Genomic DNA, 25373 nt, shown 5'->3' with positions numbered 1-25373 from the left:
CAGCTGGGCCACCCCCATTGAGGAATCCTCCGACTTCCTCGAGGTGAAGCAGGAGGAGGAGGAGGTCGTGCCGCTGCCGGGCCGTGAGTGCAGAGAAACCCCCGCCACGAACGCGCCGAGCTCCCCCGGGGGGGGGCTCGCCGCCGCCCCTGCCGCCGCTCTCCCCTCATGGCCCCCTTCGCTGTCTCTCCCCCAGCCTTCGACGACCTGGCCGTGTACCAGGAGGAAGAGGAGGCCGTGACCACCATTGACGCCTTTGTAACCAACAAGCAAAAGGTAAAGGCGACCCCCGTGGATGCTTGGGGGCTGGGGGGGGGGCTCCCGGCCGGGGCTCCCCCCCCTCACCGGGGGTCTCCCGCAGAGCCACCTGAGCGAGGAGCAGAAAATGAAGTTTCTGGAGAGCGTCTGCAGCGTCTGCACCACCGCCCGCGAGAAGGGGCTGTCGGCGGGCCTCGACTGCTTCTGTCGCCGCACCGACGTGGCCAGGCACATCGAGGTGAGAAGGGGGTGAGGCGGGCGGCCGGGGGGGGGCTGCTGCAACCTTGGGTGCCGCCGGGGGCTGGGGGCCGGGTGCCAGCTCCCGTCCCGCTCCCCTCCCGCAGATCGTGCTGGCGTCGGAGCCCCAGGACCAGCTGCAGTCTCCGGTGCGAGAGCAAGCCATGCTGGCCGTCGCCGCCTTGAGGTACGCGCCCGGGGCCGCCTCCGGCCTCGACCGAGGGTTCTTGGGTTCGGGAGGCCGGGCCTCGCCTCGCGCCCTCTCCTCGAGGCCGGGCCTCAGCTGCGGCCTCACTCCCCCCCCCCCTCCTCACAGCACGGTGCAGGTGATCAAGGTGAGGGAGATGCTGCGGCTGCTCGACACCTGCTTCCAGAGCGTCTTCCTGCTGCCCCCCAAGGAGAAGCTGAACGCGCGCTTCTATGTGATGGTGGGTGCCGGCGCCCCCTCCCCTCCCCCCCCTCCCCTCCCCGGGGGATTCCCCAGGGCCCTTCCCGGGGCGCCCCCAGCCCCACGCTCACCCCACGCTCGTTCCCCCCCCACTCGCAGACCATGCACGCCGTGGACAGCATGCTGCAGCTGCTGCTGCTCAGCCCGCCGGCCACCAAGCTCCCGGAGAAGCTGCAGAGCGTCGTGCAGGTCTGTCCCGCGCCCGGCTGGGGGGCTTCTCGTCGTCCTGGGGGGCTTCTCGTCGTCCTGGGGGGCTTCTCATCACCCCGAGGGGCTCCTCCTCACCCCAGGTTGCTCCCCCCCACCCCGAGGGGCTCCCCTTCTTCCTGAGGGGCTCCCCCCCAGCCACCCCCAGCCCCCAGCCCCCAGCCCTCCCGAGCCCCGCCGGCAGCTCGCTTTTCTCCTCGCAGGCCCTGATGCGTTTCTGCACCTCCGCGAACGCCCTCGCCCGCAGGAGAGCCATGGAAAGGGTCTGCAAGCTGGGCGAGTTCCTGGCCAAGTGCTCCTCGCTGGAGGTGAGCGGCTCGGCCACCCCCGGCCGCGTCGTTCCCCCCCCTTTCCCCGCAGCCCCCAGAGCCTCGAGGCCGGGGCCTCCTCCCTCCCCGGCCTCCTCTTCAACCTCCTCCTCGCCTTCCGCAGCCCTTCGGGAGGTACCTGAAGATCTCGCAGAGGACGGACCTCATCCTCACCTGCCTGCAGCTTGTGACAGAAGGCGTGTGCGACGAGGACCAGCACTGGGTCTCCTTTCTGCTCGACGCGACCACCCGAGACCCCATCAGCTGGCTGGCGGACGTGAGAGCCCCCCCGCCCTGAGCCCCCTCCCCCGGCCTCGACGCCCCCCCCGGCAGGGAAGGAAAGGAGGCCGCTTTTCACCCCCCCGCGTCCCCCCGGCAGGTCCCGCACTTCGTCAACTTCTTCTTCAAAACGCTGAAGAAGCAGCCGGCGCCCGACGTGCGGAAGAGGCTCCTGGAGCTGCTCGTCCTCCTCACGGAGTGCTTCCCCCGCTCCGTGCTCATGACCGTGCTCTTCATCTGCCCGTCCCAAGAAAGGTACCGGCCCCCGAGCCTCCAGGGCACCCCAAACCGCAGCCCCCGGGGCTCCCCCGATAACCCCGCGGGGCCCCCGCCGATAACGCCCTCTCCGTGCCCGCAGCGCCTCGATGGACATGTGGGAGGTGATGTTTGCCGTGCCCGCCATGGCGAAGCGGCTCCTGCACGAGCTCCACCTGCTGCTGCACGACAGGAACATCCGCGAGTTCCTCGGGGTGGCCGAGGACCTCAGCCTCGTCCGCCTCAGCCTCCTCTACGCCCAGCGCCCCGAAGACCCCGTCCCCAAGGAGCTGCGGGACGTGGAGTGCCTGCAGCGCTGCCTCAGGACCGCCAACTTCCACCTGCTCTGGCTGGCGCTCAAAGGCCTGGCGGCGCTGATGGAGAGGCCGCAGCTGGTGAGCCTCCGCCCTCTTCCCCTCCCCGCTCCCGGCCTCGGCTGGCGGCGCGGCGGCCTCCTCACGCCCCGGTGTTTTCGGCGCAGGCCAAGGCAGGGCAGTGCCTGCTGCCGGACGTGCTGGAGACCCTGCAGTTCGGCAAGCCCCACATCACGGCGGCGGCCCTGGCGGTCTGCGGCAACATCCTCGGCATCGTGGAGAAGAAGGCGGCCAGCCTCACCGCCCTCGAGCTGGTCGACGTGGTCAAGCCTCTCCTGGACAACGTAAGCGGGAGGACGAGCCTCCGCGGCCCCGCGGCGCCCGCCCCGTGCCGGAGCCACGCAGCCGAAACGCCCCGTCCCCCTTCCTCTTCCTCTTCCCCAGGAGGCCGCCGCGGTGCGGGAGAGCTCCATGAAGCTCTTCAAGGCGGCCATGGAGCGCGTGCTGTGGAGGCACAAGACGCAGATGTGGAAGAAGGTGCGCAAGATCCTCGTCCCGCTCTACCTGCGCATGAGCGACGAGACCCACAGCGTGGCCAAGGTAAGCGCCGGCGACGGAGGCTCGCGGCGAGGCCGGAGGGCGCGAGGAGCCGGCGCCGAGCCCCGTGCCTCCGCTGCCTCGCAGGCCTCCCAAGAAGCCCTCATGGCGGCGGCGGAGCTCTTGTGGTGGGATGAGCTGAAGGACGTGGCCCACATGGAGCAGACCTGGAGGATCAGAGCGTGCCTGGTGAGGGCGGCCTCCGCGGCGAGGCTGGCGGGGGGCTCTCGGGGGCTCCCCGAGGTGGGTGGGGGGGGGGGGAAGAAACGGGGCCGGGGAGGCTCACCGAGCCTCGCGGCCTCTCCAGCTGCAGCAGGATCGAGACCGGGTAGAGAAGCGCCTACAGCAGAGCCGGGCGTACCTGGAGGACCCTCAGGCATCCGTGCGCGAGGAGACCGTGAGGTTCATCGGTGAGGCCACCTCCCTGCCCCAGCGGCCTCCGCAAGAGGCCCCGCGGCCTCCCCTCGCCCTGCCCGGGGCGGAGGCTGACGGGCGGCTTTGCTCCTAGGGCTCGCCGCGGAGCTCCTCCAGGACCAGAGCGAAGAGAAGCTGCGCGAAATCATCGACAGTGAGTGAGGGGAGCACTGGAGGCCGGGCGGGGGAGGACTGGAGGCCGGGCCTCCGCCCCGGGGGAGGCGCGGTGGAGGCTGGGGGGGGGAACGAATCGGGGGGGCAGCGGGGCGCTCGGAGCGGCTGCTCCCCGCGTTCCTCCCGGCTGAGGGGCTCCCGGAGGGGTCTCCGCGGCCCGAGCGGAGGCTCCAGCCTCTCTCCGTCCTCCCGCAGTCCTGCAGCCCATGATGCACGACGCGGCGCCCTCGGTGCGCGCGGAGACCTCCCGCACCATCCAGGCCCTGCTGCAGCATCGCAAGTGGCTCCGGCGGCTGCCGGTGCCGTGGAACCCGCTGGCGGCGCTCTGCTGCTGGCCTCGAAGGCGCCGCCAGAGGCCGAAGACCGAGCCCCAGCCCGAGGAGAGCCCAGAAGGTTCCGGCTCTGAAGGGACGTCCAAGGACCCATCCCCCTGCCAGAGCAAGGACGACTAGCTCACCTCACGGCCGCAGGGGGTTCGGATGCCTGCAGAGGAGCCTCCGCACCCCCCCCGGGCAGCCTGCTCCACGTTTTGCCGCCCTCACCACAAATAAATTTCGTCCCCATGTTTGTCCGGTGCCTCCTGCGTTCACCCCTCGGCGTGCTCCGAGCTAAAGACCCCCTCGGCCTCTCCTCCTAAGGGAGGCGCTCCGCAGCCTCCATCATCCTCACAGCTCCGCGCCGGCCTCCCTCCTGTGCCCGGCCTCCTCCTTTGGTGCCTGCTGAGGTGGCCTCCAACGAGACGGGGGGAGCCCAACCTTAAAGACTTTATAATTTCATGTGAAAAAAAAAAAAAAAACCCTACTCTTTTTTTTTTTTTTACGGTCCAAACCCCACTTTTTTTTTTTAAGTTTTGAGCAGTTAAAGTTTTGATAGGACAAAGTTTATTTTGGTCACGTTTCATTTTGGGTGGTAAAATCCACCCTTTTCAGACCAAAAGCACCGCTGGAGGTCAGAAAACCTCCTTAGACCGTGCCTGGAGGAGTTTGAAAGGTTTAGGGGCGCGCTTTCATGGGGGATTTCTCCAAATTAGGTTGAGAGATCTTTCCAACCTTAAAGATTTTATCGTTTCAAGCTGAAAATAAACCTCTTTAAGGGACCACAAAATGGCCGCCCTCCCTGAGGGCCCCCTCAGCCTCCCTGCTGGGCCCGCCTGCACCGTGAGGGGGGAGCCGAGGCTGTGCCCCCCTTTTTGGGGTCTCCTCGAAAAAGAAATCGAAATTCTGAAGGACTCGGGGGTGGAAAACGGGGTTTTGTAGTTTTATGGCACACAGTAAAGAGCAAAAGTTCAAGGATTTGGGTGGACAAATGAGGGGTCACACCCCAGCCCCATTTTGAGAGGAGAGAGTTTTCTTTGGGTAAATTTTGTTTTGAGAGGATAAAGTTTTGAGAGGACAAAGTTTACTTTGGTCAAGGTTTATTTTGGGAAAATCCACCCTTTTCAGCCCAAAAGCTCTGTTGGAGGTCAGAAAACCTCCTTGGAGGTCCAGAGTTTAAAAGGTTTAGGGGCGTGCTTTCATGGGGGATTTCTCCAAATTAGGTTGAGAGATCTTTCCAACCTTCAAGATTTTATCATTTCAGGCTAAAAAAAATCTTTTTAAGGGACCACAAAATGGCCGCCCTCCCTGAGGGCTCCCTCAGCCTCCCTCCTGTGCCCGGCCTCCTCCTTTGGTGCCTGCTGAGGTGGCCTCCAACGAGACGGGGGGAGCCCAACCTTAAAGACTTTATAATTTTATGTGAAAAACAAACAAGCAAACAAACAAACAAAACTACTCTTTTTTTTTTCTTTAAGGTCCAAACCCCACTTTTTTTTAAAGTTTTGCGCAGTTAAAGTTTTGATAGGACAAAGTTTACTTTGGTCACGTTTCATTTTGGGTGGTAAAATCCACCCTTTTCAGACCAAAAGCACCGTTGGAGGTCAGAAAACCTCCTTAGACCGTGCCTGGAGGAGTTTAAAAGGTTTAGGGGCGTGCTTTCATGGGGGATTTCTCCAGATTAGGTTGAGAGATCTTTCCAACCTTCAAGATTTTATAATTTCATGTGAAAAAAAAAGTCTTTTTTTAAGGTACAAACCCCACTTTTTAAAATCCAACCCTCCCTTTTCAAGACCCCAAATTCTCACTGCAGGATTAAACCCTCCTTTTTCACACCAAATCCCAATTTTCAGTGCTAGGGGACCCTGTCTTTAGGGTCTGAAGCCTCATTTTGGGGTTTTAAAACCTTTCCTTTCAGTTCTAAGTCCATTTGTGAGGGCTCAAGGCCGAGCCTGGGGGAAAACCTGCGCCCCATGGGGGGGATTCTGGTGCCTTGGGTGGTTTGGGGGAGATTTAGGGGTTTTGCGGTGTTCTGGGAGGCTTTTAGGGGGGTTTTGAGGGGAGCTTTGTGCTTTTTTTGGGAGGGGAGGGGGGGGTGCTTTGTGAAGCTTTATTTTCGGGGGTGGGGGGGATCCTCGAGCACTGCGTTCAACCTCGAGCCCCACATTCAGTTTTTGGGACCAGGTGACCCTGGAGGTCTCTTCCAACCCTAACGACTGAGGACTGTAATTAGCAGAGGCCCTCCCGTTCCCAGAGCCCCCCCATTCCCTGACACGTCCCCGCGTCCCCCCCAGAAGCCACGGGCAGCCATCTCTCCTCAGCCCCTCTGTGCTCCGTGAGGGACCACAAAATGGCCACCCTCCCTGAGGGCCCCCTCAGCCTCCCTGCTGGGCCCGGCCTGCGCCGTGAGGGGGGAGCCGAGGCTGTGCCCCCCTTTTTGGGGTCGCCTCGAAAAAAAATCGAAATTCTGAAGGACTGGGGGTGGAAAGCGGGGTTGTGTGGGTTTAGAGCTTTAGAGCACATGGTAAACACAAAATTTCAAGGATTTGGGTGGACAAATGAGGGGTCGAACCCCAGCCCCGTTTTCAGAGAATAAAGTTTTATTTTGGTAAATTTCGTTTTGAGAGGAGAAAGTTTTGAGCAGTTAAAGTTCTGATAGGACAAAGTTTATTTTGGTCAATTTTCATTTTGGGAAAATCCACCCTTTTCAGACCAAAAGCACCGTTGGAGGTCAGAAAACCTCCTTAGACCGTGCCTGGAGGAGTTTGAAAGGTTTAGGGGCGCGCTTTCATGGGGGATTTCTCCAGATTAGGTTGAGAGATCTTTCCAACCTTAAAGATTTTATCATTTCAGGCTAAAAAAAATCTTTTTAAGGGACCACAAAATGGCCACCCTCCCTGAGGGCTCCCTCAGCCTCCCTCCTGTGCCCGGCCTCCTCCTTTGGCGCCTGCTGAGGTGGCCTCCAACGAGACGGGGGGAGCCCAACCTTAAAGACTTTATAATTTCATGTGAGAAACAAACAAGCAAACAAACAAAAAAAACTACTCTTTTTTTTTTTTTTTTAAGGTGCAAACCCCACTTTTTAAAATCCAACCCTCCCTTTTCAAGACCCCAAATTCTCACTGCAGGATTAAACCCTCCTTTTTCACACCAAATCCCAATTTTCAGTGCTAGGGGACCCTGTCTTTAGGGTCCGAAGCCTCATTTTGGGGTTTTAAAACCTTTCGTTTCAGTTCTAAGTCCATTTGTGAGGGCTCAAGGCCGAGCCTGGGGGAAACCCTGCGCCCCATGGGGGGGATTCTGCTGCCTTGGGTGGTTTGGGGGAGATTTAGGGGTTTTGGGGTGTTCTGGAGCCTTTTATGGGAGGCTGACGAGGGTGTGGGGTGTGGGAGCTGAGGCTGTGCCCCCCCTTTTTGGGGTCTCATGGCCGGGCGGGTGCTGTCGTTGGGGTCCCTTTGAGACCCGCGCCATGTCACGACATAAAAGCCGTCGCCGCCTCGCCGCCCCCCCAGTGCCTGTCAGGACAGGGCAGGAGCGAGAGGGAGCGAGCCGGAGACCCCCCCAAACAGAGCTTTGGCCGGAGTCCCAGCCTCAAAGGACCCCAAAAAGTTTGGGATCTGAAGGTACCTCCCAAGGATCACCCACCCCAATCCTGGGGACCCCCTCACCCTGGGGGGCTCCTCCTTGCCCCACATTGCTCCCCATCGCCCTGAGGGGCTCATCCTCACCCCGAGGGGCCCCCCACCACCCCGGGGGTCTCCCCTTCACTTTGAGGGGCTCAAACCACCCCAAGGAGCTCCGCAGCACCCTCGGGGCCCCCGCTCACCGTGGGGGGCTCCTTCTTACCCCACGTTGCTCCCCATCACCCCGAAGTGCTCCCCACCACCCTGGGGGTCTCCCCATCACTCTGAGGGGCTTCTCACCACCCCATGGGCTCCCCACAAACCCCAGGGGCTCCCGACCATTCCCCGAGGAGCTCCCCACCACCCTGGGGGGCTCCTGCTTACCCCAAGTTGCTCCCCATCACTCCGACGGTCCCCCCACCGCCCCGAGGGGCTCCCCTTCTCTCTGAGGCCCTTGCCTGCAGGAGAGCCGTGGAAAGGATCTGCAAAGTGGGCGAGTTCCTGGCCAAGTGCTCGTGGCTGCGGGGCAAGGGCTCCGAGCCCCCCAGGGAAGCCCCAAGTCCCCAGAGCAAAGCTCTGAGAGACCACAAAATGGCCGCCCTCCCTGAGGGCCCCCTCAGCCTCCCTGCTGGGCCCGCCTGCACCGTGAGGGGGGAGCCGAGGCTGTGTCCCCCTTTTTGGGGTCTTCTTCAAAAAAGATCGAAATTTTGAAGGACTGGGGAGTGAAAAATGGGGTTTTGTGGTTGTAGAGCACGTGGGAAACACAAAAGTTCAAGGATTTGGGTGGACAAATGAGGGATCAAACCCCAGCCCCGTTTTGAGAGAATAAAGTTTTATTTTGGTAAATTTCGTTTTGAGAGGAGAAAGTTTTGAGCAGTTAAAGTTTTGATAGGACAAAGTTTATTTTGGTCAATTTTCATTTTGGGAAAATCCACCCTTTTCAGACCAAAAGCACCGTTGGAGGTCAGAAAACCTCCTTAGAGCGTGCCTGGAGGAGTTTAAAAGGTTCAGGGGCGTGCTTTCGTGGGGGATTTCTCCAGATTAGGTTGAGAGATCTTTCCAACCTTAAAGATTTTATCGTTTCAGGCTAAAAAAAATCTTTTTAAGGGACCACAAAATGGCCGCCCTCCCTGAGGGCTCCCTCAGCCTCCCTCCTGTGCCCGGCCTCCTCCTTTGGCGCCTGCTGAGGTGGCCTCCAACGAGACGGGGGGAGCCCAACCTTAAAGACTTTATACTTTCATGTGAAAAACAAACAAGCAAACAAACAAAAAAAACTACTCTTTTTTTTTTTTTTTAAGGTGCAAACCCCACTTTTTAAAATCCAACCCTCCCTTTTCAAGACCCCAAATTCTCACTGCAGGATTAAACCCTCCTTTTTCACACCAAATCCCAATTTTCAGTGCTAGGGGACCCTGTCTTTAGGGTCCGAAGCCTCATTTTGGGGTTTTAAAACCTTTCCTTTCAGTTCTAAGTCCATTTGTGAGGGCTCAAGGCCGAGCCTGGGGGAAAACCTGCGCCCCATGGGGGGGATTCTGCTGCCTTGGGTGGTTTGGGGGAGATTTAGGGGTTTTGGGGTGTTCTGGGGCCTTTTATGGGGGTTTTGAGGGGAGCTTTGTGCTTTTTTTTGGGGGGGGGTGCTTTCTGAAGCTTTATTTTTGGGGGTGGGGGGGATCCTCGAGCACTGCGTTCAACCTCGAGCCCCACATTCAGTTTTTGGGACCAGATGACCCTGGAGGTCTCTTCCAACCCTAACGACTGAGGACTGTAATTAGCAGAGCCCCCCCCGTTCCCAGAGCCCCCCCATTCCCTGACACGTCCCCGCGTCCCCCCCAGAAGCCACGGGCAGCCATCTCTCCTCAGCCCCTCTGTGCTCCGTGAGGGACCACAAAATGGCCGCCCTCCCTGAGGGCCCCTCAGCCTCCCTGCTGGGCCCGGCCTGCGCCGTGAGGGGGGAGCCGAGGCTGTGCCCCCGTTTTTGGGGTCTCCTCGAAAAAAGATCGAAATTCTGAAGGACTGGGGAGTGAAAAATGGGGTTTTGTGGTTGTAGAGCACGTGGGAAACACAAAAGTTCAAGGCTCTGGGTGGTCAAAATGAGGGGTCGAACCCCTAACCCATTTTGAGAGGAGAAAGTTTTATTTTGGTAAATTTTGTTTTGAGAGGAGAAAGTTTTGAGAGGACAAAGTTTTGAGAAGACATGGTTTTACTTTGGCAAATTTTTATTTTGGGAAAATCCACCCTTTTCAACTCAAAAGCTCCGTTGGAGGTCAGAAAACCTCCTTAGAGCGTGCCTGGAGGAGTTTGAAAGGTTTAGGGGCGCGCTTTCATGGGGGATTTCTCCAGATTAGGTTGAGAGATCTTTCCAGCCTTAAAGATTTTGGGGGAGATTTAGGGGTTTTGGGGTGTTCTGGGGCCTTTTATGGGAGGCTGACGAGGGTGTGGGGTGGGGGAGCTGAGGCCGTGCCCCCCCCTTTTTGGGGTCTCATGGCCGGGCGGGTGCTGTTGTTAGGGTCCCTTTGAGACCCGCGCCATGTCACGACATAAAAGCCGTTGCCGCCTCGCCGCCCCCCCCAGTGCCTGTCAGGACAGGGCAGGAGCGAGAGGGAGCGAGCCGGAGACCCACCCCGCGTGGAGCTTCATTCCCTCCCTTCGCGCCCCCCTCACCATGGCAGACAAACCCCCCCCCGAGCGGCCCCGCTTGGCCTGGGTGGACAGCTGGGCCACCCCCATTGAGGAATCCTCCGACTTCCTCGAGGTGAAGCAGGAGGAGGAGGAGGAGGAGGTCGTGCCGCTGCCGGGCCGTGAGTGCAGAGAAACCCCCGCCACGAACGCGCCGAGCTCCCCCGGGGGGGGGCTCGCCGCCGCCCCTGCCGCCGCTCTCCCCTCATGGCCCCCTTCGCTGTCTCTCCCCCAGCCTTCGACGACCTGGCCGTGTACCAGGAGGAAGAGGAGGCCGTGACCACCATTGACGCCTTTGTAACCAACAAGCAAAAGGTAAAGGCGACCCCCGTGGATGCTTGGGGGCTGGGGGGGGGGCTCCCGGCCGGGGCTCCCCCCCCTCACCGGGGGTCTCCCGCAGAGCCACCTGAGCGAGGAGCAGAAAATGAAGTTTCTGGAGAGCGTCTGCAGCGTCTGCACCACCGCCCGCGAGAAGGGGCTGTCGGCGGGCCTCGACTGCTTCTGTCGCCGCACCGACGTGGCCAGGCACATCGAGGTGAGAAGGGGGTGAGGCGGGCGGCCGGGGGGGGGCTGCTGCAACCTTGGGTGCCGCCGGGGGCTGGGGGCCGGGTGCCAGCTCCCGTCCCGCTCCCCTCCCGCAGATCGTGCTGGCGTCGGAGCCCCAGGACCAGCTGCAGTCTCCGGTGCGAGAGCAAGCCATGCTGGCCGTCGCCGCCTTGAGGTACGCGCCCGGGGCCGCCTCCGGCCTCGACCGAGGGTTCTTGGGTTCGGGAGGCCGGGCCTCGCCTCGCGCCCTCTCCTCGAGGCCGGGCCTCAGCTGCGGCCTCACTCCCCCCCCCCTCTCCTCGCAGCACGGTGCAGGTGATCAAGGTGAGGGAGATGCTGCGGCTGCTCGACACCTGCTTCCAGAGCGTCTTCCTGCTGCCCCCCAAGGAGAAGCTGAACGCGCGCTTCTATGTGATGGTGGGTGCCGGCGCCCCCTCCCCTCCCCCCCCCTCCCCCCCCCCGGGGGGTTCCCCAGGGCCCTTCCCGGGGCGCCCCCAGCCCCACGCTCACCCCACGCTCGTTCCCCCCCCACTCGCAGACCATGCACGCCGTGGACAGCATGCTGCAGCTGCTGCTGCTCAGCCCGCCGGCCACCAAGCTCCCGGAGAAGCTGCAGAGCATCGTGCAGGTCTGTCCCGCGCCCGGCTGGGGGGCTTCTCGTCGTCCTGGGGGGCTTCTCGTCGTCCTGGGGGGCTTCTCATCACCCCGAGGGGCTCCTCCTCACCCCAGGTTGCTCCCCCCCACCCCGAGGGGCTCCCCTTCTTCCTGAGGGGCTCCCCCCCAGCCACCCCCAGCCCCCAGCCCCCAGCCCTCCCGAGCCCCGCCGGCAGCTCGCTTTTCTCCTCGCAGGCCCTGATGCGTTTCTGCACCTCCGCGAACGCCCTCGCCCGCAGGAGAGCCATGGAAAGGGTCTGCAAGCTGGGCGAGTTCCTGGCCAAGTGCTCCTCGCTGGAGGTGAGCGGCTCGGCCACCCCCGGCCGCGTCGTTCCCCCCCCCTTTCCCCGCAGCCCCCAGAGCCTCGAGGCCGGGGCCTCCTCCCTCCCCGGCCTCCTCTTCAACCTCCTCCTCGCCTTCCGCAGCCCTTCGGGAGGTACCTGAAGATCTCGCAGAGGACGGACCTCATCCTCACCTGCCTGCAGCTTGTGACAGAAGGCGTGTGCGACGAGGACCAGCACTGGGTCTCCTTTCTGCTCGACGCGACCACCCGAGACCCCATCAGCTGGCTGGCGGACGTGAGAGCCCCCCCGCCCTGAGCCCCCTCCCCCGGCCTCGACGCCCCCCCCGGCAGGGAAGGAAAGGAGGCCGCTTTTCACCCCCCCGCGTCCCCCCGGCAGGTCCCGCACTTCGTCAACTTCTTCTTCAAAACGCTGAAGAAGCAGCCGGCGCCCGACGTGCGGAAGAGGCTCCTGGAGCTGCTCGTCCTCCTCACGGAGTGCTTCCCCCGCTCCGTGCTCATGACCGTGCTCTTCATCTGCCCGTCCCAAGAAAGGTACCGGCCCCCGAGCCTCCAGGGCACCCCAAACCGCAGCCCCCGGGGCTCCCCCGATAACCCCGCGGGGCCCCCGCCGATAACGCCCTCTCCGTGCCCGCAGCGCCTCGATGGACATGTGGGAGGTGATGTTTGCCGTGCCCGCCATGGCGAAGCGGCTCCTGCACGAGCTCCACCTGCTGCTGCACGACAGGAACATCCGCGAGTTCCTCGGGGTGGCCGAGGACCTCAGCCTCGTCCGCCTCAGCCTCCTCTACGCCCAGCGCCCCGAAGACCCCGTCCCCAAGGAGCTGCGGGACGTGGAGTGCCTGCAGCGCTGCCTCAGGACCGCCAACTTCCACCTGCTCTGGCTGGCGCTCAAAGGCCTGGCGGCGCTGATGGAGAGGCCGCAGCTGGTGAGCCTCCGCCCTCTTCCCCTCCCCGCTCCCGGCCTCGGCTGGCGGCGCGGCGGCCTCCTCACGCCCCGGTGTTTTCGGCGCAGGCCAAGGCAGGGCAGTGCCTGCTGCCGGACGTGCTGGAGACCCTGCAGTTCGGCAAGCCCCACATCACGGCGGCGGCCCTGGCGGTCTGCGGCAACATCCTCGGCATCGTGGAGAAGAAGGCGGCCAGCCTCACCGCCCTCGAGCTGGTCGACGTGGTCAAGCCTCTCCTGGACAACGTAAGCGGGAGGACGAGCCTCCGCGGCCCCGCGGCGCCCGCCCCGTGCCGGAGCCACGCAGCCGAAACGCCCCGTCCCCCTTCCTCTTCCTCTTCCCCAGGAGGCCGCCGCGGTGCGGGAGAGCTCCATGAAGCTCTTCAAGGCGGCCATGGAGCGCGTGCTGTGGAGGCACAAGACGCAGATGTGGAAGAAGGTGCGCAAGATCCTCGTCCCGCTCTACCTGCGCATGAGCGACGAGACCCACAGCGTGGCCAAGGTAAGCGCCGGCGACGGAGGCTCGCGGCGAGGCCGGAGGGCGCGAGGAGCCGGCGCCGAGCCCCGTGCCTCCGCTGCCTCGCAGGCCTCCCAAGAAGCCCTCATGGCGGCGGCGGAGCTCTTGTGGTGGGATGAGCTGAAGGACGTGGCCCACATGGAGCAGACCTGGAGGATCAGAGCGTGCCTGGTGAGGGCGGCCTCCGCGGCGAGGCTGGCGGGGGGCTCTCGGGGGCTCCCCGAGGTGGGTGGGGGGGGGGGGAAGAAACGGGGCCGGGGAGGCTCACCGAGCCTCGCGGCCTCTCCAGCTGCAGCAGGATCGAGACCGGGTAGAGAAGCGCCTACAGCAGAGCCGGGCGTACCTGGAGGACCCTCAGGCATCCGTGCGCGAGGAGACCGTGAGGTTCATCGGTGAGGCCACCTCCCTGCCCCAGCGGCCTCCGCAAGAGGCCCCGCGGCCTCCCCTCGCCCTGCCCGGGGCGGAGGCTGACGGGCGGCTTTGCTCCTAGGGCTCGCCGCGGAGCTCCTCCAGGACCAGAGCGAAGAGAAGCTGCGCGAAATCATCGACAGTGAGTGAGGGGAGCACTGGAGGCCAGGCGGGGGAGGACTGGAGGCCGGGCCTCCGCCCCGGGGGAGGCGCGGTGGAGGCTGGGGGGGGGGAACGAATCGGGGGGGCCGCGGGGCGCTCGGAGCGGCTGCTCCCCGCGTTCCTCCCGGCTGGGGGGCTCCCGGAGGGGTCTCCGCGGCCCGAGCGGAGGCTCCAGCCTCTCTCCGTCCTCCCGCAGTCCTGCAGCCCATGATGCACGACGCGGCGCCCTCGGTGCGCGCGGAGACCTCCCGCACCATCCAGGCCCTGCTGCAGCATCGCAAGTGGCTCCGGCGGCTGCCGGTGCCGTGGAACCCGCTGGCGGCGCTCTGCTGCTGGCCTCGAAGGCGCCGCCAGAGGCCGAAGACCGAGCCCCAGCCCGAGGAGAGCCCAGAAGGTTCCGGCTCTGAAGGGACGTCCAAGGACCCATCCCCCTGCCAGAGCAAGGACGACTAGCTCACCTCACGGCCGCAGGGGGTTCGGATGCCTGCAGAGGAGCCTCCGCACCCCCCCCCGGGCAGCCTGCTCCACGTTTTGCCGCCCTCACCACAAATAAATTTCGTCCCCATGTTTGTCCGGTGCCTCCTGCGTTCACCCCTCGGCGTCCTCCGAGCTAAAGACCCCCTCGGCCTCTCCTCCTAAGGGAGGCGCTCCGCAGCCTCCATCATCCTCACAGCTCCGCGCCGGCCTCCCTCCTGTGCCCGGCCTCCTCCTTTGGTGCCTGCTGAGGTGGCCTCCAACGAGACGGGGGGAGCCCAACCTTAAAGACTTTATAATTTCATGTGAAAAAAAAAAAAAAAAACCCTACTCTTTTTTTTTTTTTTACGGTCCAAACCCCACTTTTTTTTTTTTAAGTTTTGAGCAGTTAAAGTTTTGATAGGACAAAGTTTACTTTGGTCACGTTTCATTTTGGGTGGTAAAATCCACCCTTTTCAGACCAAAAGCACCGCTGGAGGTCAGAAAACCTCCTTAGACCGTGCCTGGAGGAGTTTAAAAGGTTTAGGGGCGCGCTTTCATGGGGGATTTCTCCAGATTAGGTTGAGAGATCTTTCCAACCTTCAAGATTTTATAATTTCATGTGAAAAAAAAACTCTTTTTTTAAGGTGCAAACCCCACTTTTTAAAATCCAACCCTCCCTTTTCAAGACCCCAAATTCTCACTGCAGGATTAAACCCTCCTTTTTCACACCAAATCCCAATTTTCAGTGCTAGGGGACCCTGTCTTTAGGGTCCGAAGCCTCATTTTGGGGTTTTAAAACCTTTCCTTTCAGTTCTAAGTCCATTTGTGAGGGCTCAAGGCTGAGCCTGGGGGAAAACCTGCGCCCCATGGGGGGGGATTCTGCTGCCTTGGGTGGTTTGGGGGAGATTTAGGGGTTTTGGGGTGTTCTGGGAGGCTTTTAGGGGGGTTTTGAGGGGACCTTGTGAAACTTTATTTTCGGGGGGGGATCCTCGAGCACTGCGTTCAACCTCGAGCCCCACATTCAGTTTTTGGGACCAGATGACCCTGGAGGTCTCTTCCAACCCTAACGACTGAGGACTGTAATTAGCAGAGCCCCCCCCGTTCCCAGAGCCCCCCCATTCCCTGACACGTCCCCGCGTCCCCCCCAGAAGCCACGGGCAGCCATCTCTCCTCAGCCCCTCTGTGCTCCGTGAGGGACCACAAAATGGCCGCCCTCCCTGAGGGCCCCTCAGCCTCCCTGCTGGGCCCAGCCTGCGCCGTGAGGGGGGAGCCGAGGCTGTGCCCCCCTTTTTGGGGTCTTCTTCAAAAAAGATCGAAATTTTGAAGGACTGGGGAGTGAAAAATGGGGTTTTGTGGTTGTAGAGCACGTGGGAAACACAAAAGTTCAAGGCTCTGGGTGGACAAATGAGGGATCAAACCCCAGCCCCGTTTTGAGAGAATAAAGTTTTATTTTGGTAAATTTTGTTTTGAGAGGAGAAAGTTTTGAGCAGTTAAAGTTCTGATAGGACAAAGTTTATTTTGGTCAATTTTCATTTTGGGAAAATCCACCCTTTTCAGACCAAAAGCACCGTTGGAGGTCAGAAAACCTCCTTAGAGCGTGCCTGGAGGAGTTTAAAAGGTTCAGGGGCGTGCTTTCGTGGGGGATTTCTCCAGATTAGGTTGAGAGATCTTTCCAACCTTAAAGATTTTATCGTTTCAGGCTAAAAAAAATCTTTTTAAGGGACCACAAAATGGCCGCCCTCCCTGAGGGCTCCCTCAGCCTCCCTCCTGTGCCCGGCCTCCTCCTTTGGCGCCTGCTGAGGTGGCCTCCAACGAGACGGGGGGAGCCCAACCTTAAAGACTTTATAATTTCATGTGAAAAACAAACAAGCAAACAAACAAAAAAAACTACTCTTTTTTTTTTTTTTTAAGGTGCAAACCCCACTTTTTTAAATCCAACCCTCCCTTTTCAAGACCCCAAATTCTCACTGCAGGATTAAACCCTCCTTTTTCACACCAAATCCCAGTTTTCAGTGCTAGGGGACCCTGTCTTTAGGGTCGGAAGCCTCATTTTGGGATTTTAAAACCTCTCTGTGCTCCCCTCTGTGCTCCGTGAGGGACCACAAAATGGCCGCCCTCCGTGAGGGCCCCTCAGCCTCCCTGCTGGGCCCGGCCTGCGCCGTGAGGGGGGAGCCGAGGCTGTGCCCCCCTTTTTGGGGTCTCCTCGAAAACAAATCGAAATTCTGAAGGACTGGGGTGGAAAACGGGGTTTTGTGGGTTTACGGCACACAGTAAAGAGCAAAAGTTCAAGGATTTGGGTGGAAAAATGAGGGGTCACACCCCAGCCCTGTTTTGAGAGAATAAAGTTTTATTTTGGTAAATTTGGTTTTGAGAGAATAAAGTTTTGAGAGGATTAAGTTTTGAGAGGACAAAGTTTATTTTGGTCAAGTTTTATTATGGGAAATCCCACCCTTTTCAGCCCAAAAGCTCTGTTTGAGACCAGAAAACCTCCTTGGAGGTCCTCCTTGGACCATGCCTGGAGGACTTTAAAAGGTTTAAGGGCATGCTTTCATGGGGGATTTCTCCAAAATTAGGTTAAGAGATCTTTCCAACCTTAAAGATTTTGTAATTTTTGGCTATAAACCTCTTTTTTTAAGGTGCAAACCCCACTTTTTAAAATCCAACCCTCCCTTTTCAAGACCCCAAATTCTCACTGCAGGATTAAACCCTCCTTTTTCACACCAAATCCCAATTTTCAGTGCTAGGGGACCCTGTCTTTAGGGTCCGAAGCCTCATTTTGGGGTTTTAAAACCTTTCCTTTCAGTTCTCAGTCCATTTGTGAGGGCTCAAGGCCGAGCCTGGGGGAAACCCTGCGCCCCATGGGGGGGATTCTGCTGCCTTGGGTGGTTTGGGGGAGATTTAGGGGTTTTGGGGTGTTCTGGGGGCTTTTAGGGGGGTTTTGAGGGGACCTTGTGCTTTTTTTTGGGGGGGGGTGCTTTGTGAAGCTTTATTTTCGGGGGGGGGGGGATCCTCGAGCATTGCGTTGAACCTCGAGTCCCACATTCAGTTTTTGGGACCAGATGACCCTGGAGGTCTCTTCCAACCCTAACGACTGAGGACTGTAATTAGCAGAGCCCCCCCCGTTCCCAGAGCCCCCCCATTCCCTGACACGTCCCCGTGTCCCCCCCAGAAGCCACGGGCAGCCATCTCTCCTCAGCCCCTCTGTGCTCCGTGAGGGACCACAAAATGGCCACCCTCCCTGAGGGCCCCCTCAGCCTCCCTGCTGGGCCCGGCCTGCGCCGTGAGGGGGGAGCCGAGGCTGTGCCCCCCTTTTTGGGGTCTTCTTCAAAAAAAATCGAAATTTTGAAGGACTGGGGAGTGAAAAATGGGGTTTTGTGGTTGTAGAGCACGTGGTAAACACAAAAGTTCAAGGATTTGGGTGGACAAATGAGGGATCAAACCCCAGCCCCGTTTTGAGAGAATAAAGTTTTATTTTGGTAAATTTCGTTTTGAGAGGAGAAAGTTTTGAGCAGTTAAAGTTTTGATAGGACAAAGTTTATTTTGGTCAATTTTCATTTTGGGAAAATCCACCCTTTTCAGACCAAAAGCACCGTTGGAGGTCAGAAAACCTCCTTAGAGCGTGCCTGGAGGAGTTTAAAAGGTTCAGGGGCGTGCTTTCGTGGGGGATTTCTCCAGATTAGGTTGAGAGATCTTTCCAACCTTAAAGATTTTATCGTTTCAGGCTAAAAAAAATCTTTTTAAGGGACCACAAAATGGCCGCCCTCCCTGAGGGCTCCCTCAGCCTCCCTCCTGTGCCCGGCCTCCTCCTTTGGCGCCTGCTGAGGTGGCCTCCAACGAGACGGGGGGAGCCCAACCTTAAAGACTTTATACTTTCATGTGAAAAACAAACAAGCAAACAAACAAAAAAAACTACTCTTTTTTTTTTTTTTTAAGGTGCAAACCCCACTTTTTAAAATCCAACCCTCCCTTTTCAAGACCCCAAATTCTCACTGCAGGATTAAACCCTCCTTTTTCACACCAAATCCCAATTTTCAGTGCTAGGGGACCCTGTCTTTAGGGTCCGAAGCCTCATTTTGGGGTTTTAAAACCTTTCCTTTCAGTTCTAAGTCCATTTGTGAGGGCTCAAGGCCGAGCCTGGGGGAAAACCTGCGCCCCATGGGGGGGATTCTGCTGCCTTGGGTGGTTTGGGGGAGATTTAGGGGTTTTGGGGTGTTCTGGGGCCTTTTATGGGGGTTTTGAGGGGAGCTTTGTGCTTTTTTTTGGGGGGGGGTGCTTTCTGAAGCTTTATTTTCGGGGGTGGGGGGGATCCTCGAGCACTGCGTTCAACCTCGAGCCCCACATTCAGTTTTTGGGACCAGGTGACCCTGGAGGTCTCTTCCAACCCTAACGACTGAGGACTGTAATTAGCAGAGCCCCCCCCGTTCCCAGAGCCCCCCCATTCCCTGACACGTCCCCGCGTCCCCCCCAGAAGCCACGGGCAGCCATCTCTCCTCAGCCCCTCTGTGCTCCGTGAGGGACCACAAAATGGCCGCCCTCCCTGAGGGCCCCTCAGCCTCCCTGCTGGGCCCGGCCTGCGCCGTGAGGGGGGAGCCGAGGCTGTGCCCCCGTTTTTGGGGTCTCCTCGAAAAAAGATCGAAATTCTGAAGGACTGGGGAGTGAAAAATGGGGTTTTGTGGTTGTAGAGCACGTGGGAAACACAAAAGTTCAAGGCTCTGGGTGGTCAAAATGAGGGGTCGAACCCCTAACCCATTTTGAGAGGAGAAAGTTTTATTTTGGTAAATTTTGTTTTGAGAGGAGAAAGTTTTGAGAGGACAAAGTTTTGAGAAGACATGGTTTTACTTTGGCAAATTTTTATTTTGGGAAAATCCACCCTTTTCAACTCAAAAGCTCCGTTGGAGGTCAGAAAACCTCCTTAGAGCGTGCCTGGAGGAGTTTGAAAGGTTTAGGGGCGCGCTTTCATGGGGGATTTCTCCAGATTAGGTTGAGAGATCTTTCCAGCCTTAAAGATTTTGGGGGAGATTTAGGGGTTTTGGGGTGTTCTGGGGCCTTTTATGGGAGGCTGACGAGGGTGTGGGGTGGGGGAGCTGAGGCCGTGCCCCCCCCTTTTTGGGGTCTCATGGCCGGGCGGGTGCTGTTGTTAGGGTCCCTTTGAGACCCGCGCCATGTCACGACATAAAAGCCGTTGCCGCCTCGCCGCCCCCCCCAGTGCCTGTCAGGACAGGGCAGGAGCGAGAGGGAGCGAGCCGGAGACCCACCCCGCGTGGAGCTTCATTCCCTCCCTTCGCGCCCCCCTCACCATGGCAGACAAACCCCCCCCCGAGCGGCCCCGCTTGGCCTGGGTGGACAGCTGGGCCACCCCCATTGAGGAATCCTCCGACTTCCTCGAGGTGAAGCAGGAGGAGGAGGAGGAGGAGGTCGTGCCGCTGCCGGGCCGTGAGTGCAGAGAAACCCCCGCCACGAACGCGCCGAGCTCCCCCGGGGGGGGGCTCGCCGCCGCCCCTGCCGCCGCTCTCCCCTCATGGCCCCCTTCGCTGTCTCTCCCCCAGCCTTCGACGACCTGGCCGTGTACCAGGAGGAAGAGGAGGCCGTGACCACCATTGACGCCTTTGTAACCAACAAGCAAAAGGTAAAGGCGACCCCCGTGGATGCTTGGGGGCTGGGGGGGGGGCTCCCGGCCGGGGCTCCCCCCCCTCACCGGGGGTCTCCCGCAGAGCCACCTGAGCGAGGAGCAGAAAATGAAGTTTCTGGAGAGCGTCTGCAGCGTCTGCACCACCGCCCGCGAGAAGGGGCTGTCGGCGGGCCTCGACTGCTTCTGTCGCCGCACCGACGTGGCCAGGCACATCGAGGTGAGAAGGGGGTGAGGCGGGCGGCCGGGGGGGGGCTGCTGCAACCTTGGGTGCCGCCGGGGGCTGGGGGCCGGGTGCCAGCTCCCGTCCCGCTCCCCTCCCGCAGATCGTGCTGGCGTCGGAGCCCCAGGACCAGCTGCAGTCTCCGGTGCGAGAGCAAGCCATGCTGGCCGTCGCCGCCTTGAGGTACGCGCCCGGGGCCGCCTCCGGCCTCGACCGAGGGTTCTTGGGTTCGGGAGGCCGGGCCTCGCCTCGCGCCCTCTCCTCGAGGCCGGGCCTCAGCTGCGGCCTCACTCCCCCCCCCTCTCCTCGCAGCACGGTGCAGGTGATCAAGGTGAGGGAGATGCTGCGGCTGCTCGACACCTGCTTCCAGAGCGTCTTCCTGCTGCCCCCCAAGGAGAAGCTGAACGCGCGCTTCTATGTGATGGTGGGTGCCGGCGCCCCCTCCCCTCCCCCCCCCTCCCCCCCCCGGGGGGTTCCCCAGGGCCCTTCCCGGGGCGCCCCCAGCCCCACGCTCACCCCACGCTCGTTCCCCCCCCACTCGCAGACCATGCACGCCGTGGACAGCATGCTGCAGCTGCTGCTGCTCAGCCCGCCGGCCACCAAGCTCCCGGAGAAGCTGCAGAGCGTCGTGCAGGTCTGTCCCGCGCCCGGCTGGGGGGCTTCTCGTCGTCCTGGGGGGCTTCTCGTCGTCCTGGGGGGCTTCTCATCACCCCGAGGGGCTCCTCCTCACCCCAGGTTGCTCCCCCCCACCCCGAGGGGCTCCCCTTCTTCCTGAGGGGCTCCCCCCCAGCCACCCCCAGCCCCCAGCCCCCAGCCCTCCCGAGCCCCGCCGGCAGCTCGCTTTTCTCCTCGCAGGCCCTGATGCGTTTCTGCACCTCCGCGAACGCCCTCGCCCGCAGGAGAGCCATGGAAAGGGTCTGCAAGCTGGGCGAGTTCCTGGCCAAGTGCTCCTCGCTGGAGGTGAGCGGCTCGGCCACCCCCGGCCGCGTCGTTCCCCCCCCTTTCCCCGCAGCCCCCAGAGCCTCGAGGCCGGGGCCTCCTCCCTCCCCGGCCTCCTCTTCAACCTCCTCCTCGCCTTCCGCAGCCCTTCGGGAGGTACCTGAAGATCTCGCAGAGGACGGACCTCATCCTCACCTGCCTGCAGCTTGTGACAGAAGGCGTGTGCGACGAGGACCAGCACTGGGTCTCCTTTCTGCTCGACGCGACCACCCGAGACCCCATCAGCTGGCTGGCGGACGTGAGAGCCCCCCCGCCCTGAGCCCCCTCCCCCGGCCTCGACGCCCCCCCCGGCAGGGAAGGAAAGGAGGCCGCTTTTCACCCCCCCGCGTCCCCCCGGCAGGTCCCGCACTTCGTCAACTTCTTCTTCAAAACGCTGAAGAAGCAGCCGGCGCCCGACGTGCGGAAGAGGCTCCTGGAGCTGCTCGTCCTCCTCACGGAGTGCTTCCCCCGCTCCGTGCTCATGACCGTGCTCTTCATCTGCCCGTCCCAAGAAAGGTACCGGCCCCCGAGCCTCCAGGGCACCCCAAACCGCAGCCCCCGGGGCTCCCCCGATAACCCCGCGGGGCCCCCGCCGATAACGCCCTCTCCGTGCCCGCAGCGCCTCGATGGACATGTGGGAGGTGATGTTTGCCGTGCCCGCCATGGCGAAGCGGCTCCTGCACGAGCTCCACCTGCTGCTGCACGACAGGAACATCCGCGAGTTCCTCGGGGTGGCCGAGGACCTCAGCCTCGTCCGCCTCAGCCTCCTCTACGCCCAGCGCCCCGAAGACCCCGTCCCCAAGGAGCTGCGGGACGTGGAGTGCCTGCAGCGCTGCCTCAGGACCGCCAACTTCCACCTGCTCTGGCTGGCGCTCAAAGGCCTGGCGGCGCTGATGGAGAGGCCGCAGCTGGTGAGCCTCCGCCCTCTTCCCCTCCCCGCTCCCGGCCTCGGCTGGCGGCGCGGCGGCCTCCTCACGCCCCGGTGTTTTCGGCGCAGGCCAAGGCAGGGCAGTGCCTGCTGCCGGACGTGCTGGAGACCCTGCAGTTCGGCAAGCCCCACATCACGGCGGCGGCCCTGGCGGTCTGCGGCAACATCCTCGGCATCGTGGAGAAGAAGGCGGCCAGCCTCACCGCCCTCGAGCTGGTCGACGTGGTCAAGCCTCTCCTGGACAACGTAAGCGGGAGGACGAGCCTCCGCGGCCCCGCGGCGCCCGCCCCGTGCCGGAGCCACGCAGCCGAAACGCCCCGTCCCCCTTCCTCTTCCTCTTCCCCAGGAGGCCGCCGCGGTGCGGGAGAGCTCCATGAAGCTCTTCAAGGCGGCCATGGAGCGCGTGCTGTGGAGGCACAAGACGCAGATGTGGAAGAAGGTGCGCAAGATCCTCGTCCCGCTCTACCTGCGCATGAGCGACGAGACCCACAGCGTGGCCAAGGTAAGCGCCGGCGACGGAGGCTCGCGGCGAGGCCGGAGGGCGCGAGGAGCCGGCGCCGAGCCCCGTGCCTCCGCTGCCTCGCAGGCCTCCCAAGAAGCCCTCATGGCGGCGGCGGAGCTCTTGTGGTGGGATGAGCTGAAGGACGTGGCCCACATGGAGCAGACCTGGAGGATCAGAGCGTGCCTGGTGAGGGCGGCCTCCGCGGCGAGGCTGGCGGGGGGCTCTCGGGGGCTCCCCGAGGTGGGTGGGGGGGGGGGGAAGAAACGGGGCCGGGGAGGCTCACCGAGCCTCGCGGCCTCTCCAGCTGCAGCAGGATCGAGACCGGGTAGAGAAGCGCCTACAGCAGAGCCGGGCGTACCTGGAGGACCCTCAGGCATCCGTGCGCGAGGAGACCGTGAGGTTCATCGGTGAGGCCACCTCCCTGCCCCAGCGGCCTCCGCAAGAGGCCCCGCGGCCTCCCCTCGCCCTGCCCGGGGCGGAGGCTGACGGGCGGCTTTGCTCCTAGGGCTCGCCGCGGAGCTCCTCCAGGACCAGAGCGAAGAGAAGCTGCGCGAAATCATCGACAGTGAGTGAGGGGAGCACTGGAGGCCGGGCGGGGGAGGACTGGAGGCCGGGCCTCCGCCCCGGGGGAGGCGCGGTGGAGGCTGGGGGGGGGAACGAATCGGGGGGGCCGCGGGGCGCTCGGAGCGGCTGCTCCCCGCGTTCCTCCCGGCTGGGGGGCTCCCGGAGGGGTCTCCGCGGCCCGAGCGGAGGCTCCAGCCTCTCTCCGTCCTCCCGCAGTCCTGCAGCCCATGATGCACGACGCGGCGCCCTCGGTGCGCGCGGAGACCTCCCGCACCATCCAGGCCCTGCTGCAGCATCGCAAGTGGCTCCGGCGGCTGCCGGTGCCGTGGAACCCGCTGGCGGCGCTCTGCTGCTGGCCTCGAAGGCGCCGCCAGAGGCCGAAGACCGAGCCCCAGCCCGAGGAGAGCCCAGAAGGTTCCGGCTCTGAAGGGACGTCCAAGGACCCATCCCCCTGCCAGAGCAAGGACGACTAGCTCACCTCACGGCCGCAGGGGGTTCGGATGCCTGCAGAGGAGCCTCCGCACCCCCCCCCGGGCAGCCTGCTCCACGTTTTGCCGCCCTCACCACAAATAAATTTCGTCCCCATGTTTGTCCGGTGCCTCCTGCGTTCACCCCTTGGCGTCCTCCGAGCTAAAGACCCCCTCGGCCTCTCCTCCTAAGGGAGGCGCTCCGCAGCCTCCATCATCCTCACAGCTCCGCGCCGGCCTCCCTCCTGTGCCCGGCCTCCTCCTTTGGTGCCTGCTGAGGTGGCCTCCAACGAGACGGGGGGAGCCCAACCTTAAAGACTTTATAATTTCATGTGAAAAAAAAAAAAAAAAACCCTACTCTTTTTTTTTTTTTTACGGTCCAAACCCCACTTTTTTTTTTTAAGTTTTGAGCAGTTAAAGTTTTGATAGGACAAAGTTTATTTTGGTCACGTTTCATTTTGGGTGGTAAAATCCACCCTTTTCAGACCAAAAGCACCGCTGGAGGTCAGAAAACCTCCTTAGACCGTGCCTGGAGGAGTTTAAAAGGTTTAGGGGCGCGCTTTCATGGGGGATTTCTCCAGATTAGGTTGAGAGATCTTTCCAACCTTCAAGATTTTATAATTTCATGTGAAAAAAAAACTCTTTTTTTAAGGTGCAAACCCCACTTTTTAAAATCCAACCCTCCCTTTTCAAGACCCCAAATTCTCACTGCAGGATTAAACCCTCCTTTTTCACACCAAATCCCAATTTTCAGTGCTAGGGGACCCTGTCTTTAGGGTCCGAAGCCTCATTTTGGGGTTTTAAAACCTTTCCTTTCAGTTCTAAGTCCATTTGTGAGGGCTCAAGGCCGAGCCTGGGGGAAAACCTGCGCCCCATGGGGGGGGATTCTGGTGCCTTGGGTGGTTTGGGGGAGATTTAGGGGTTTTGCGGTGTTCTGGGAGGCTTTTAGGGGGGTTTTGAGGGGAGCTTTGTGCTTTTTTTGGGAGGGGAGGGGGGGGTGCTTTGTGAAGCTTTATTTTCGGGGGTGGGGGGGATCCTCGAGCACTGCGTTCAACCTCGAGCCCCACATTCAGTTTTTGGGACCAGGTGACCCTGGAGGTCTCTTCCAACCCTAACGACTGAGGACTGTAATTAGCAGAGCCCCCCCCGTTCCCAGAGCCCCCCCATTCCCTGACACGTCCCCGCGTCCCCCCCAGAAGCCACGGGCAGCCATCTCTCCTCAGCCCCTCTGTGCTCCGTGAGGGACCACAAAATGGCCGCCCTCCCTGAGGGCCCCTCAGCCTCCCTGCTGGGCCCGGCCTGCGCCGTGAGGGGGGAGCCGAGGCTGTGCCCCCCTTTTTGGGGTCTTCTTCAAAAAAGATCGAAATTTTGAAGGACTGGGGAGTGAAAAATGGGGTTTTGTGGTTGTAGAGCACGTGGGAAACACAAAAGTTCAAGGCTCTGGGTGGACAAATGAGGGATCAAACCCCAGCCCCGTTTTGAGAGAATAAAGTTTTATTTTGGTAAATTTTGTTTTGAGAGGAGAAAGTTTTGAGCAGTTAAAGTTCTGATAGGACAAAGTTTATTTTGGTCAATTTTCATTTTGGGAAAATCCACCCTTTTCAGACCAAAAGCACCGTTGGAGGTCAGAAAACCTCCTTAGACCGTGCCTGGAGGAGTTTGAAAGGTTTAGGGGCGCGCTTTCATGGGGGATTTCTCCAGATTAGGTTGAGAGATCTTTCCAACCTTAAAGATTTTATCATTTCAGGCTAAAAAAAATCTTTTTAAGGGACCACAAAATGGCCACCCTCCCTGAGGGCTCCCTCAGCCTCTCTCCTGTGCCCGGCCTCCTCCTTTGGCGCCTGCTGAGGTGGCCTCCAACGAGACGGGGGGAGCCCAACCTTAAAGACTTTATAATTTCATGTGAAAAACAAACAAGCAAACAAACAAAAAAAACTACTCTTTTTTTTTTTTTTTAAGGTGCAAACCCCACTTTTTTAAATCCAACCCTCCCT

The 25373-nt window shown here is 60.9% G+C and overlaps 4 protein-coding genes across 16 annotated transcripts; all 4 read left to right on the top strand.

Annotated features, from left to right (window-relative positions):
* The first annotated feature begins 60 nt into the window (after window positions 1–60).
* LOC308184536 (uncharacterized protein) lies at window positions 61–4251 on the top strand. Of its 5 annotated transcripts, XM_080571689.1 has the most exons (14): window positions 61–276; window positions 362–496; window positions 603–682; window positions 812–923; window positions 1043–1132; window positions 1354–1458; window positions 1583–1735; window positions 1838–1992; window positions 2096–2387; window positions 2474–2650; window positions 2751–3092; window positions 3211–3313; window positions 3412–3471; window positions 3687–4251. In XM_080571689.1, the coding sequence occupies exons 1-14, from the start codon at window positions 169–171 to the stop codon at window positions 3941–3943; spliced, it is 2169 nt and encodes a 722-aa protein (XP_080427815.1). In that variant the 5' UTR covers window positions 61–168; the 3' UTR covers window positions 3944–4251. The 5 variants fall into 5 exon arrangements, with proteins under 5 accessions (XP_080427815.1, XP_080427814.1, XP_080427811.1 ...); XM_080571688.1 differs by having other exon boundaries at window positions 1354–1735; window positions 2096–2650; window positions 2751–2906; window positions 2991–3092; window positions 3687–4250; XM_080571685.1 differs by having other exon boundaries at window positions 1354–1735; window positions 2096–2650.
* A 5156-nt stretch (window positions 4252–9407) lies between these two features.
* On the top strand, window positions 9408–11416 carry LOC308184556 (uncharacterized protein; the record flags this gene model as incomplete). Its single annotated transcript, XM_080571732.1, has 6 exons — window positions 9408–10223; window positions 10337–10416; window positions 10502–10636; window positions 10743–10822; window positions 10953–11064; window positions 11186–11416. The coding sequence occupies exons 1-6, from the start codon at window positions 9953–9955 to the stop codon at window positions 11414–11416; spliced, it is 909 nt and encodes a 302-aa protein (XP_080427858.1). The 5' UTR covers window positions 9408–9952.
* A 61-nt stretch (window positions 11417–11477) lies between these two features.
* Window positions 11478–14374, top strand: LOC308184566 (uncharacterized protein). Of its 3 annotated transcripts, XM_080571760.1 has the most exons (9): window positions 11478–11601; window positions 11727–11879; window positions 11982–12136; window positions 12240–12531; window positions 12618–12794; window positions 12895–13236; window positions 13355–13457; window positions 13556–13615; window positions 13832–14374. In XM_080571760.1, exons 1-9 carry the CDS (start codon window positions 11503–11505, stop codon window positions 14086–14088), a joined length of 1638 nt encoding a protein of 545 aa, XP_080427886.1. In that variant the 5' UTR covers window positions 11478–11502; the 3' UTR covers window positions 14089–14374. The 3 variants fall into 3 exon arrangements, with proteins under 3 accessions (XP_080427886.1, XP_080427885.1, XP_080427884.1); XM_080571759.1 differs by having other exon boundaries at window positions 11982–12794; window positions 12895–13050; window positions 13135–13236; XM_080571758.1 differs by having other exon boundaries at window positions 11982–12794.
* Window positions 14375–18747: 4373 nt separating this feature from the next.
* Window positions 18748–23574, top strand: LOC308184565 (uncharacterized protein). Of its 7 annotated transcripts, XM_080571757.1 has the most exons (14): window positions 18748–19524; window positions 19638–19717; window positions 19803–19937; window positions 20044–20364; window positions 20485–20574; window positions 20796–20900; window positions 21025–21177; window positions 21280–21434; window positions 21538–21829; window positions 21916–22092; window positions 22193–22534; window positions 22653–22755; window positions 22854–22913; window positions 23129–23574. In XM_080571757.1, exons 1-14 carry the CDS (start codon window positions 19254–19256, stop codon window positions 23383–23385), a joined length of 2541 nt encoding a protein of 846 aa, XP_080427883.1. In that variant the 5' UTR covers window positions 18748–19253; the 3' UTR covers window positions 23386–23574. The 7 variants fall into 7 exon arrangements, with proteins under 7 accessions (XP_080427883.1, XP_080427881.1, XP_080427880.1 ...); XM_080571755.1 differs by having other exon boundaries at window positions 20044–20123; window positions 20253–20364; window positions 20796–21177; window positions 21538–22092; window positions 23129–23573; XM_080571754.1 differs by having other exon boundaries at window positions 20796–21177; window positions 21538–22092; window positions 22193–22348; window positions 22433–22534; window positions 23129–23572.
* The last annotated feature ends 1799 nt before the right edge of the window (window positions 23575–25373 follow it).

This window comes from Anser brachyrhynchus, assembly GCF_964034855.1.
Source record: "Anser brachyrhynchus genome assembly, chromosome: 36".
NCBI classification, from domain to species: domain Eukaryota; kingdom Metazoa; phylum Chordata; class Aves; order Anseriformes; family Anatidae; genus Anser; species Anser brachyrhynchus.
Note: the sequence above shows the minus strand (reverse complement) of the source record. Positions and strands in the feature narration are given on the sequence as shown.

Coding starts and splice junctions, on each gene's coding strand:
- LOC308184565 (XM_080571751.1), top strand. CDS start 19,254: ATGTCACGACATAAAAGCCGTTGCCGCCTCGCCGCCCCCCCCAGTGCC. Junction 20,365..20,484: donor ACGCGCGCTTCTATGTGATG/GTGGGTGCCGGC, acceptor CCCCACTCGCAG/ACCATGCACGCCGTGGACAG. Junction 22,756..22,853: donor GGAGACCGTGAGGTTCATCG/GTGAGGCCACCT, acceptor CTTTGCTCCTAG/GGCTCGCCGCGGAGCTCCTC.
- LOC308184536 (XM_080571685.1), top strand. CDS start 169: ATGGCCCCCTTCGCTGTCTCTCCCCCAGCCTTCGACGACCTGGCCGTG. Junction 497..602: donor ACGTGGCCAGGCACATCGAG/GTGAGAAGGGGG, acceptor CCCCTCCCGCAG/ATCGTGCTGGCGTCGGAGCC. Junction 924..1,042: donor ACGCGCGCTTCTATGTGATG/GTGGGTGCCGGC, acceptor CCCCACTCGCAG/ACCATGCACGCCGTGGACAG.
- LOC308184566 (XM_080571758.1), top strand. CDS start 11,503: ATGCGTTTCTGCACCTCCGCGAACGCCCTCGCCCGCAGGAGAGCCATG. Junction 12,795..12,894: donor TCAAGCCTCTCCTGGACAAC/GTAAGCGGGAGG, acceptor CCTCTTCCCCAG/GAGGCCGCCGCGGTGCGGGA. Junction 13,237..13,354: donor GGAGGATCAGAGCGTGCCTG/GTGAGGGCGGCC, acceptor CGGCCTCTCCAG/CTGCAGCAGGATCGAGACCG.